Source organism: Kryptolebias marmoratus, linkage group LG4 (genome assembly GCF_001649575.2).
Source record: "Kryptolebias marmoratus isolate JLee-2015 linkage group LG4, ASM164957v2, whole genome shotgun sequence".
Taxonomy (NCBI): domain Eukaryota; kingdom Metazoa; phylum Chordata; class Actinopteri; order Cyprinodontiformes; family Rivulidae; genus Kryptolebias; species Kryptolebias marmoratus.
The window spans coordinates 10,852,108-10,866,120 of record NC_051433.1 but is presented as its reverse complement, the minus strand read 5'-3'; the positions used below and the strand labels follow the sequence as shown (position 1 = coordinate 10,866,120).

The 14,013-nt window shown below is 38.0% G+C and overlaps 1 protein-coding gene across 2 annotated transcripts in view; it reads right to left on the bottom strand.

The window, feature by feature from the left end:
- The window catches only part of kaznb (kazrin, periplakin interacting protein b), a 113,676-nt gene that overhangs the window by 72,732 nt on the left and 26,931 nt on the right, over window positions 1–14,013 (bottom strand). For both annotated transcript variants that reach the window (XM_017408400.3, XM_025004185.2), the window contains exon 2: window positions 13,523–13,680. In XM_017408400.3, the coding sequence (XP_017263889.1) occupies window positions 13,523–13,680 (158 nt within the window). The remainder of the gene's footprint in view (window positions 1–13,522; window positions 13,681–14,013) is intronic.

Here is a 14,013-nt window from a genome sequence, read left to right as displayed (position 1 = left end):
CAGCGGAGTCAGTAGAAGGAGCACTGATGACCAGACCTGCACAAACTCTTTTAGTATTCTTGGCTTATAATACTGTTCTGCATGGAAACACACACACACACACCTGTACTCATCTGCACACTCAGAGATAGCTCGAACATTAAAATGCAAAAGCAATTAAACACAAACGACAACAGTGCTCATGACGTGCCAACCTGACAGCAGGACTTTGATTATTTTAATTAGAAGAATATGGCTGACTCATCCATGAATATAACAGCGAAAAAGAAGCAGATTCTCTTACTTTAACTTCAGTCAGAGAGTATAAATGCTTTACACAATTTATGCTTCAATGCGAAAGGGCGAAACACTTATGCAAATGTGTTTAAAGAGACAAACTGCACCAATGAGCTACTTTTGTGTTACGTCTTTTATTTAATAGCTCTAACTAAATTGTAAATGTATGTGATTTAAATGTGTTTAATAAGCTGACTCCTGCAGGAGCTGGAAATTGCATTAATCTGCATGCTAAATTACTTTGTCTGAATCCACAACTTGTCTGGCTCCGGGAGTTCAGTTGTTAGGGATTAGAGCAGGAAATTAATACTAAGATCCATGAAAAGCTAAACAATGTAATGTTCTTTTCTGTGTCTAAAAATGGGACCAAGCTAATTACCATGATGTCTTTTTTTTTTTAAGCCAAATAAATGAATATGTACTCCAGTGGTTTCCTTGCAGACAAGACCCAGTGTGTCTGCTGTCCTTGTTGACTTTGTGTTTCTAATGTGTTTGTTTTGGGGCTTTACGAGCATGTTAGGAACAGGAGATGGAAATGAAGACGAGCCCAATGAAGTGAGGAGGGAGAGAAACACAAAGGAGGACAAACACTGTTGAACACCAGTGTTTGAAGATAAAATCAAAAAAACAGTGTGTTTACAGGAGATAACAATCAAGCTGGACTGAAATTCTTCAAAGTTTTCGAAACAACCTTTCAAAACACGACTCTCTGAACGCTCAGTGGGATGACGTTACTTGGTTATGCGTGCAGAAATATCACTTTATTATATGTATCACTTTCACTGATTTTAAAATTTTATTCAAAACAAAGTATTTATTGAAAACAATTGAAGAATACATTTAAAACAATAACAATAAAATTTTTTGTCTTAGGCAAAGAATGAGCTCCAGTGTCATATTTAGGTGAGGCTGACAGATTTTTTTCTTTTCTGTCACTTTTGGATACACAGTAATTATCACCCACTTGCTTGTGTGTGTTCATGCGTCTGTTAGCAAAAATATTTCATGAACCATTGGACAAATTTGAATGAAACTTGCAAAAAAAGTAATAATTTAATGTACATCTATAGCTGATTAGCATTTGGAGTCAACACGATTCAAGGTGGCAAACTGAAATTAAAAAAACAAAAATAGCTTAAACTCAGTCAGTTTTACAGACATTGACCTGAACTTTTATGTGACAGTAGCTGAGAGTCATTCAGAAGTGTGTCATTTCTGCACAAGGTTGCACATAATGTAACTTTTTAAGCACTGAGCAGAATGCCTGGTACTCCGGCAGTTCTCGTCATAAAACGATCTCGGTCTGAAACTCTGGCGTGAAAGTCAGCAGGCGGTACGCATTCTTTCAAGGAACGCTCAACCTTTAATCCACAGAGCAGCACAAAATTCTGGGCTGTGAATAAACCATTTTGGTGTGCCCCCTTGCTAACTTGATAAATATCTCTTGTGCATATTTTCCAACCCCTTCTTTTTTCAGGCTTTTTGAGGGCTCTCTCTGCAGCGGGCTCTGAGTGTTCACTGTAGAAATGCTGAATCTCAGGCTGCAAATTTTCTTACTGCTTTGCTCTTTGCACAGCCGCGTTTAAGCTGCTACATCTCAATCCGGTTTGTTCCTTTATTTTGCATTCTGCTCTTTTTGTTTCCATCTGCAGAGTTTATTGTTTAAATGCGGTTGCATTACTACATTGTTCCTCCCTGCTGGTTGGTTGGTGCAGTATATCAGCTGTAAGGATTATAATCCTAAATTTGTCACACTGTCAAAAAATTGTCCCAGATTGTTACAATAGTGTTGGAATATTTTGTTTCACAGCTTTGCGTAGAACCACACTCCTTCAGCAACATTCAAAGATTTCATCACAAATTAGTCATAGTGATCATCTTTGATCTGGACTTCTGTGTTTAGGTCTAAACTGCAGAGAAAACCATCACAGTTTAGTCTGTAAAATCAACTCATGTGCACCCTTATCATATACCAGAATTTGAATGCTTAAAGAGAACAAAAAAGACCAAAGTGTTAAGAAGTTTACAGAAGTATGGCTTCAAGTCCTTTGCCGATATTTGACACCTGCTGAGCTTCAAACTGAAGCAACCACACTTTTAAATGTGTCCTTCTTGAAAAAGCTCAAGTTTTAATCACTGATCAAATGACAGCTTTTAACTAAACATGTTGGTTAGTTTTACATTGAAAAACAGAAAAAAAGAAGCTTTATTTTTGCCTCTGAACTTGAAAAGTTCTCCAAAGAACCTGCATTGCACCTTATCTCAGGGTTGCAAGAGGACACGTTGGGCGTTAAGATTTTTTAAGTGGGGTTCATTAAAAAGCCATCTGCTCACCAAAGAGGCACAAAGATTCACAATGGAGCGGCTTGGTTCTCCAGGGAAATGTAAAAAAAAAAGAAGGGAGAAAAAGCACAAAAAGATTTAGTAATTTGGCAGCGGCAGCATTAGAAGATGTTTATTAATGTGTGAGGCTTTTCAGCTGAGATCTCACTTAAGCAGTCGAACTGGAATAAATGAAGCATCCAGGCAGAGCAGAGAGCTGCAATCGAATCTCATCTTAAACAAACATATTTATACCCGAGAAACGGTTGGAAAACGGAGGAGGATTCACAGTCAAGGGGAGCAATCGTAATCTTATTTAGGAATACTAATAAGACGAGAAAAGGGCAAAACAGAACATGATTCATTAAGCATGCGGCATAATCTAACCAACTGTTTTCATTTTAGTAATAGGCTTACAGAAACATATTGAAATTGTGTTTTCATTATGTGCGTCTGACATTTCTGATCCAATTTCCTGCATTTACTCTCCGCCATGCTTCCTCTGCTAATCTGCCCATTAAACAGGCTGTTTATAAATCGAACACGTGTTCCTCTTCCCAGAAACTGATGATATGCAGTGGAGGGGTGATAATATGATAAACTGAGAGAGAATCATGTGGATTAGGACTAAGTGGAGCACACATTATCAGGCATTCACACCAAGATAAACAGAATCAGATGAAGTACACGAGAGAGTGAAGAAGAATTAGGACGCACAGGATGCTTTTGGTTGTTACTGTAAGGTCTTCATGCAAAGAAAACGACGTGTTGAAAAGTGTGTGCATTTGTACTTTTGATTTCATGTTTACTTAAACTACTAATAAAGAACCTATTAGCAATTTATTTATAACTTCAGTTGCCTTGCATTATAGGAAAGCTTCCATTTTTTTTCTAAAATTTTTATTCTTTTTTTTTTTGAACAAACTATTGATTATTTTGTTTAGTTAAACACTTTTGGTGAAGGTCTTACATTTTTCTCAAGCAGGTACATCAATCTCTTCAAGGTGAACCCGAGCACGTTTCCTTTTTTTTTTTTCCAGATACAAACATTTGTCAAATATTTTTCCATTCTGTTTTCAACACTTTCTGCTTGATACAATGGTAAAACAAAACACCTCACTTACTGCCGTGCATCCCAAAGTTTTAAGCAAATATCTCACTTGATCTGTTAGTATGTCTTGGAGGTGACTTTTAGCTGCTAGCTCCCCAAATTTGAGCTCAAACTCTGCAATATCTACTAACTTAAAGCAATGTCTGTGTTTGCTAAGGTTAATTAGCTGTGACAGCCATGTTGAAGCAGGTTGCAGTTTTCCTCATTCCAATATTTCAATATTTTAAGGTTAGTAATTAATTATTAGAGTATAATAACAATGGTTATTATTTTTACCTTTTAAGGACTTTGGTCTAAGATGAAGGGTCAGATCAGTATTTTGTTTGGTGTCCACATGGTGGCGCAGTTTTTACAGGGCAACATGAAGCTGATTCACTTTGGCTGCACAGGACCGATCCAGAGTGAAGCAGAGGTCTGGTGACATCTTGACTTAAAACCGGTCAGGTTCTGTTTACCTGCACTATTCCAGATTAGATGGTGAGTCTGCAGACAAACTAACACAATATATGAGATTAATATTAAACTGAGCAACCTCATGTGTTACATATGTTTCAAACTATGTTATTTTATGAAATGTTCATTTGATCTGGATCCGTGGTCCAGTTATTTTGGTCTGTTTTTCTCCAATCTTTGCTATAAAATCAAGACAAAGAAAACTGAGGAGATTAAGAAAACAGTTGAGCATGTACCTGATTCTCTTAAGGCAACGGCGGTAATGTTTTAACCCGTGTTTGTGTGTTCATTTGTCTGTCATGTTTCCAAAAATATCTGATGAGCTGCTTCTCTAATGAAATTAACAGAAAGTAACCATTAGATGTACATCTACAAGTGATTAATAAATAAGCAATTTAAAGTCAACCCAAATTCAAGATGGCTGCCACAGCCAACTAACCTATAACTCAGCCAGTTTTACATTTATTGAGCTAAAACTTGTGTGTGGTAGTATCTGAGAGGAATACCGATACATCAAACTCTAAACACCACACATCGTGCGACATCTTTGCTTAAGACTTTGGCGTTGTTTGTTGATGAAATTTAAAAATGTCTATACATGTAAAGGTGCTCCCACTATTTCACATCACAATTTACAAATCTTATAATCACTTCTACTTATAAAGATTAAAAAAAAGGGATAGAAGTCTGTTTTCTGGCCCCAGATCCTCAGTGGGACTGCATTTCATCAGAGAAGAGAGGGGTTTTTATCTTTTTTTTTTTTTTTTTTAACAATATCCCAAAATTCGTGGCACCAAGGAGCATTTAAATCCCATCAACAGAGGACTTAGTGGCTTTGTTATAGAGCATTTTATCTTTGGTTTCACTGCACAGATTTTATTGCCTCTGATGATGAGCTTTTGAATAGGAAACACAAAAGAAGGACAAGGAAATTAGCAATATCTGTTTAGAAGGTTGGGCTGAGGTGTGGTAAAAATTCATATAAAAGAAAAAAAAATAAACGAAGTTTCAAGTTAATATCTCCCCCGACTGCTGCTCTGCACACAGTGGCTGTTTGTTCATGAATCCTTCGTGTATCAGTTCTGTGGTGGCGACTAAACCACCACTAGAAAACTCACATGAAGCTGAACGCAAAACAAAAGGATCAGTTTGAGCTTTCCTTTCTCCGGTTGAGTCAAAACATATTTAAACTCGATGGATGACTTGTATCAGCAGCACAGATATCTGCAAAAACATAAAGCTTGTTGTGGTTGACTGAGAAATCCACAGGAGGATAAGAAGCTCCCCCCGTGCCACCTCTCCACCTCCTGCTGAAGCACATCGGTCCCAAACATTTACCCACATCATTCAGACACAAACAGCTGCAGGAGAAAAGGCAGCAGAAAGTACAGGCGCCGTCTGTCACTCAGGTGGAGGTTGACAGAGACATAGGCCCCCTTTATATCGCCCAAACTCCATCTGAAATTGAGGTGAACACCTTTGATCTGCAGAAAGGTGCGTGCTGTGATCTGGATCGACCCAAGGTTTCCATAGAAACACGTGTGCACCTAACATGCCAGCCTGAAACATCTGAAACTGAAAAAAAAGAAGATAAAACCTGTGGAGAAGCTAAAGTCACACAACTATCATTTTATCTGATAAAGACCAAACTATCTCCAGTGCAGGTTTTATCTCTGTTCACATACAGAAGCAGCATCTGATCACCTGATGAGAGGTTATTATGTGTCTGCATCTACTAATGGATCTGGGAACAACACAAAAATAAATTTGTCTGCTATGTGACATTTCAAAAACAGCTTAGTCTGTCATGATTTATCAGGAAATTATATCTGCTGTGATTAGATCCCTGCACTCAGGGCTGCTAAATCATCAGCCATTTTAATCTGGTTATTATCACCCACCAGCAAAAGGTGAAAGGGTGAAAATGTTTTTGCCTGTGTCTTTGTGTGCCTGTCTGTTTCCAAAATATCTCATGAATCACAAGACAAATTTTATTGAAACTCGCAGAAAGTGATCATCTGATGTACATTTACAAGTGATTGACATTTGGAGTCAACGCAATTCAAGATGGCTGCCACAGACAACTGACCTTAGAGAGCACAAAAATGGCTACAACTCAGTCAATTTAACAGATATTGACCTAAAATTTGATGTGGTAGTAGCTGAGAGTCATTCGCAACACATACTCTAACATCTCGAGACATTGTATGACATTGCACATAAAGTAAATTTCAAAGTTTGACAAGAATGGCTAGAACTCTCTTTTCCCAACATAAAATGATTGCAGCTTAATATTCTGGCCTGTTTTGGTGTTTCTGGGCAGAAACATGGGAACTGGTGAAGCTGATCGAGAGGAACAGGCCTTTGAAGAGGAGCCCATCCCAGTGACACAAAGTGCTGAGCAAGATGTAAAGACTCAGAGGTGCAGTGATCCTCATACAGACAAGTAAGGGAACAAAAATTCTTTAAAATGAGGACTGAGATAAAAGCTGTGGTTTCCTCTTGTTCCGGTAAAACCCATTTCTTTGTGTTCACATACAGAACAAGGACCACCTCACGTGAAGGAGGTCCTATAAATAATAACATACTTTTCCTGCAGGTTTAAGATGGCTGGGGGAAAAAAGAAAAAAATCGATTTCAGGATGGGGGTACAGTTTTGGTGCAACCCCTCCATCTGTTTTCCTCCTCGTTAATCTTCCTCCATCTCTGTTTTTGTTCTGTCAATAGCTTATCAGTTCATTAGATTTAAAATGATACATTTTCTCAACTGTGGCACAAGCCGAACCTCACCTTCTGGATCATTAATCCCCCTCCTCCCAGTCTGTTTCTTTGTGCTCACAGAGCTCTGGTAATACTTCTGGAGTCAATAAGGAATTAAAGCAGATCTGCCCACATGGTAGCAGAAAAGACACTGGTAATGTTTTACTGCTGAGCCACAGTCTGCAGTGCTTTCAGGCTCATGTGAAATTTCAGCTAGAGTTCATCTTTCGAGATGTTAAAAATGTTTTTAAATCCTGTCTCTATAAACACAAAGTCTCTCTGATATTGGAAGAGCTCGACTGCAACTCAACCTGAACCACCGGGTAAGAGAGTGAAAAATGTTTTCTAGATCTACACTTTAATCTTTTCTTAAATTGGATGAAGTCTCTAGAAAAAGGTGGTAAAAATAAACAGTTTTGCTGTAGATTGAAACAAAAAATTTGGACATTTGACTACTAAATGTTGCCAAACTGATGACGAAACATGAAGAGTCACCAGAGAGATTAGAAATCCTGTCACATTCTAATCAGTATTGAGACATTTCATTAAACTGATTAAATGTCACCTTAAGGTCATTTTTGAGAGCCTGGGGAATCATAAATGTGTGTGCAAAATGTCTTGGTGGATTGTTCAAATATTTTATCTAGTTATCATGCACTGCCACTGATAGAGTAAGAAAAAAAAAGACATCTTGTCTCGATCTGTGAGCTGTCTTATTAGAAAAATTTAGTCATTTCTATTATCAGATCATTCTGTGGAGGCAGAAGCAGAACCAAGCAGAGATTATTAAAAAAGTCTGTTTAGAAAAAGGCAGAGGTGGAAATTTGGATCTGGACGAGCAACATTTAGTGCAAACATTTTGAGTTACAAACACTTCTCAAATTTTTTGTAATTTTTTTATTGAGTCTTTTCTGCATCTGATCACCATTTTCTTTCTTTTTTTAAAACACAACAAACATATTATTAAATAGGCTTAAATTGATATAAATATAATGCAATGAAGCTCACAATGGATGGTAATTCTCACTTCAATCATTTTTTAAAAATCTATTCTCTCTAATGAGACAACACAGTGAGAGGTGGGAAGTACAGCTGTGAAAACTCTTTAGCGGTTTTCTTTTTGGTTGTTTTTGAAGTGGTGAAGCAAAGACAACTGCACTTCTTGAGGACATTTTGTTTCTCATCTGAGGAGCTTTCTCAAGTGGAATGCTGGTTACGTTCTTAGAAAAGAGATTATATTTTAACAAAACTGCATTATTTTTATACAGCTGCGATCAGTGGTACACTTCATCAGGAATACCTCATTCACTGATGGTTTGTGTTTTTATTTGTCCTGTAAGAGAGAACCATCCCCCCTCCCGAGCTTCAAGCTGCCTTTAAAAGGCCAAACAGTCAACCCAAAAGCTTGAATCAATTAATGAGTCCAAATGGCTGCAAGCTGGAGAGAAAGGGTGACCTCCACCCCTACATAGACAAAGTTTATCGCAGCATCCTGATCAGTACATTTATGCATCAAAGAGCAGAAACAAACATCTTATCTGACCTCCTGTTTATAAAACGGACAATACTGTCCTAACAGCTCTGCACGTTCCACAGATCCTTCCTCAGACTTTGGCCCAGGAGAAACTAAAAAAAAAAAAAAAAAGAGAGATCCCGCAGGAGAAAAACAACAACGGAATGATTAGCAAATCCGAAAGTTTGCAGAGCACCTACAAAATGAAAAGAGCGATGAAGCTGTCCAGTTCACCACTCGATACGGCAGCAATTTGACGGCAGCTAAATTGTTTCTCGAGTGTTTTGCTCTGGTCGTCCGAGGTCAGCGAGAGGAGGCTCGGCACAAATGAGCTGAAGGATGGAGGGGGGCAAATCAGCACCAGTCGTAGCACAATCAGACAGATTTCAAACAAGAAATTGATTTCTCTCCTGTGCTTTTGTTCTGCGACATGAACAGTAACTCCGATTAATTAAATACTGACGCCGACATTTGTTGTTATCGCTGTGGACGGCTTGTTGTCAAGTTTCTGACTGTGACACCTTTGTCCCTAATGAGGAAACCACCACGTACATGCAGACATTATTTAATCTGAGGAGCTGCTGCAGCTGTGACCACATCAAGTCACTATGCTTTCTTAGCAGGCCTTTACATTATTATTTGGTAATGAATTCATTGTTTAAAGTGTTTCCTTTTCTCCTTTTCCTCGATTGTTTTGCAAAACTATTTGTAGTTATTGCAATGCAGCACAAAAGTAGTTCTCTGTGACCCTTATTAGGGTTCTTTATATCTCATAAAAATGAGCTGTCAGCTGAAACATTTAAGCTACCTTTAGCTTTTTGTGCAAGCTGACTTTCCAAGGTGCTTCTCTGAATGTGACTACTGACCCTCATAACTGAGCATTTGGTCTAAACTGGTCCACTGCCCAGACAGAGAAAAGGACTGAAAGTTGTGTCTCTCCTGTCATTATTTTTGCCCTGCTGACTTATTGCAAAAAAATAAATAAAAATCCAAATGCAGTCCAGATTTCTGCAACACCAGTTCATTGCATCCACACCCCCTGAAATCCATGTGATTATTCACCTCAGCACAGCAACAGGGACATAAATAATTCATCTGTGCAAATGACAAATGAGGCAATCAATTGTTGGACAGCATTCAAAATAGAAAGTATTCAAATCCTCTCTAAATTAATTTCTTGCATTTTGGTGAATGTGCATGTGAAATTCTAATGCTGAACTCTAGGAGATGTTTTAAACCTGACTTCCAGAGATAAACTGGACCATTTCGTCTCGGGCAATGTTTGCATCCTGTTTTCGTGATTGACGGGAGGCTTTGGAGGTTATTTTGTCCAAACTTAGTAGCAGCAGACATCCAACGATCTCTTTAAGCTGCCGTGTCTTAATTGCCAGAAAACAGTAGATGAGACATTTAAAAAGTAAAAGAAAAGATCTCATTTCATATTCCATCTGCCAGCGGGGACACGACTCTCGGTGAATGCAAACCTCTCTCTACGCGAGGAGAGCTCTTCTATAAGGGATGAGATTACACTTGACTTTGACCCCCGAGATGCAGAGAACAAAGAAGTCTGATGCATAATTTGTCCAAATTATTCTTTATGTGCTTTGTAACCTGAGGATGAAAGGAGGGATGGAAACTCAAACCTGCTGCTCATTTAAAATTAAAGTTGAAAGCCTGAGAATAAAATTTCAATCAAATCTGGTTTATGAATCCAAATCCTGTAGTTTAATTCATCTGCGAGTGATTGAAGTTATAATTAACTGAACCTCAAATATTTCTAACCAGCCTGTGTTAGGTGAGAAGGCTGGATATGATTTGCCAAAATAAATGACTGCACGTATTATTAGCATGTTAGGTGTGTAACCTCATGTTGTACTTCCTGTTATTCAAAGGTACAGTTTTTCAGGACACTGCACTCGTTGGGTGGAATCAGTTTTAGCCTTACAGTTGACAAATGTCAGCATCTCTTGGTGATATTTTCTGTCCTGTTGACAGTTCGGAGTGATAAGCCTCCAGCAGACAGATGCCTCCATTTGACACTCCATCGAAATAAAAAATAGGGAACATGTAAGATGCACCGTCTGACACGAACAAGGCCGACAGGCAGAAAAATCTGTCATGCTGACTCGTGTCTGAGCACTTCACTAAACATTGAATTGCCAACAAACTTCCTTCTGTTCCCCCCCTCACAATTACAACTTCTTAGGAAGATAATCGGCTCTCCATCTGCAGCTGAGGTTGCTGCTCATCCATCACCTCTCAATGCAACCCGTATTCCCTGACTAACAGGACAAACAGACTGCGGGCTAATAATCTTTCACTTGAGCTTGCATACGACTGAGCCGGGGTGAAAGCATTGGCCTTTTACTAAATTACCTTCCCTTTAATCAATGACGCTGCGTCTGAGAAAATATCTCCAGGAGAATGTTTGAGAGAACTCCACATCCATCACGCAAAGATGGCCGACGGTGCTAATGGGTGACACAATTGAATCACTGTGTCAAGATTTACCTGGCATTCATCAAAAGGTGGAAGATGTTTAAAAGGAAATGAGAAACGATAGCAGAGACAAGAAGCTAAGAGCTATTTTTTTTAATAAATAAAAATGACATAAAAAGAAAGAACGTAAAACATTTTATTTGGTTCAGTGTTAGTACTAATGAAGTTACTGAATGATTTAGTTGCCTGTTGCACTTTATAGGCATACCTAAACACTTATCTGATAGTTGGTGTTGTGTTGAGTCCTGTTTACCCCTTCAGATCGATCCCCAACTTTAGCCAATGAACCAGAAATGCAACATCCATTGCTCTCTAGCTGAATAAAATCTGTTTGCAATTCCATGCAGACAGTTTGCCCAATTTAGTGCACAATTTTTACAAATCTGTGCACATGGTTTTGCAAAGTCAAGAGGTCAGTTTGTGAAACTCAAAGAACAAATTTGCATTAAGCTCTTTTTTTTTTAAATTCACTGGCGGGAGTCTGGCTCTGAAGTAGCTCGATCTGCATTATGTTTTAATTTGTTTTTTAATCATTGTTCTTTGTTAGTGAGGTAGACCAGAGGCATACATTCTGATCCATCTATACAGCTTTCCTTGAAGAAGTACATTTCAACCAACTCCTTCATGCCAGAATCTACCTACAGACCTTGCATGATCTCTTACCGCTTGGAATATGTGTTAGGAATGACTCACGGCTACTACCACACCCAATTTTAGCTCAATGTTTGTAAAATTGGTGCACTAACTAAAGTGGAATAGCTGTGGCAGCCATCTTGAATCAGTTCACTCCAAAAGTTATTCTTTTGCACACCAGGTAATTACTTTTTCGAGAGTTTCATTAAAATTCCTACACTGGGTCACAAGCTATTTTGATAACAGAGAGGCAAACAAACACTTGCGCACACACAAACACACACAGAGATGCACGGGCAATTACATGGTCACCCACTTCCATGAAAGGTAAGCAGTATAAAAACTTCTTTAACTTTATATGTGACCAAGTCCTTGTGCCAGTAAAACAGAATGCAGTTGTTCTTTTGTTGTTGTTTCATTTTGTTCAGCACTTCAGACGTCTTTACATTCAAGCTAAGAGACCTAATCTTCGAGCAAATAGTTATATTAGCTCAAAGAGACGAGTAAAAGTTTTTGACCAAAAGCCACTCTCATTTTATCATTGTAATAATTTATAAAATTTTGAGAACTTTCTTCTTTATGATCTTACTTGTGCATGTGGGTTTTTTGTTTGTGTATTTTATTTCCACTTATTCCTTGTTTATGTACTTTACCATCAGCCTGCTGCAGCTGAAAATTAGGCCGTCTGGCATGTTTACAGGGTAAACCCTTGTTCATTACCAAGCATTGTCTCTTTCAAATAAATACACAATAAAAGTGTTATATAAATAAAATGAAACAGAATTAAGCACATTTTCATGTTTACTGTGATTGACAGGTTTATATTTACATTTGGCTAATTTGTTCTTTCGTGTTTGCTGAGATTGGTGCTATTTGTAATTAGCCACACACCTTTTGTTAACTGGAACAGGCATTATGTAAACATATTAAAATGCTTTCCTGTCTCTCTCTCTCTTTCTCTCTTTGTTTGGTAAGTAAATAGTGCACAGACAGTGAGAGTGTCTGCAGTTTGGGTGATGTTTACAGCAACACAGAATGTTGTCGGTGGGTTTTAGGGCAATACTCCAAGGCCAAAGGCTCAGCAATTAAAATTCAAACCAAATCTTTGGCTTGAATTTTCAAACCTTAGGCTGCAAACACAAACTGGCTCGAAGATAGCGCCAACTCACGCTGGTCTGACAGTGTAAAAGTGAAGGTTGTTCTCCCTGTTTCTCCCTCTTAGCTCTCAGGCAGGAGGCCAACTTGTTGCCAGAGTTTTTTTTGTTATTGTTGTTTTGTTTTGTTTTGCTTTTACTTTGTCTGTTCTTCAGATTACATATTATATATATATATATATATATATATATATATATATATATATATATATATATATATATATATATATATATATATATATATATATATATATGTGACATGATGCTATGTCTCCGACCTAGATGAATGTTGCACAGAGTTTAATTGTTTAATTGCCTGAGAAATTGGTTATTTGGTATATTTTGCTTGTTCCTTGTTCAATGGACCAATATCTCCTTCCAGAAGGCAGGAGAATTTACCACAAACAATTTTTAAATGTCTGGTTTTATATCACTTTAATCTTTAGTTTTATTTCTGCACCTTGCCTTTGTTTTGTAAAACATTGTGTTTAAAGGTGTTATTACAAATAAAGTTTAGGTATTCAAATCATTTTTATGTCAAAATTTAAAAAACAAAGTTTTTTTACTTTGTGGAAATGTTTTTAAATTTAAATTAAAATGAAAACACTCTGGATTCAATCCTAAGCAGATGTTCCATTAAAATGTTGCTCACTTTTGCTCTAAAATAATCTAGGAATAAATGGGGGAAAAGTTTTCATCTAGAGCCCCTGGTCCGGTAATGTAACGGGTTGAATATCTGGCAGAAACGTTACAAACATTCATGAGATCACTGTTGACTTTTGTTGAAAAAACGAAGCGTACCTGAGCATCCATGAGCAGGTGTCTCATCAGGGTCATGGACTTCCTCAAGGTGTCCCTCTCTCCGGGCATGAAGGCTTCGTCGTCATCAGCCAGACTACACGGTCGGGTCACCATGAACTGAGCGATCTGGTCGTTCAGGCTGTTCAGAGACTGGACAGCTGCAAAAACAGACAGTGAGTCGACACATTAGATTATAAGTAAATAAAATGGCAACTGGACAGCTTTTAGTAGCCTCTAATCGGTGTCAATGAGCTTCAGAGTGTGCTGTAAAGCTTCAATCGTTTCTCACAAGTGGAATTTTCTGGATCAGGCTTCTGTGATCCGAAATACTTCCTTCATCCACAGCTTCTGTTCTCCCCCTTAGAATAATCCCTCATTTGGACAAGAGGGGTATTATTAGGCTAAATCCATTACAACGACAGGAATTCACATGCAGTCCAATTACAGGTGCTGGTCATAAAATTAGAATATCATGAAAAAGTAGATTGATT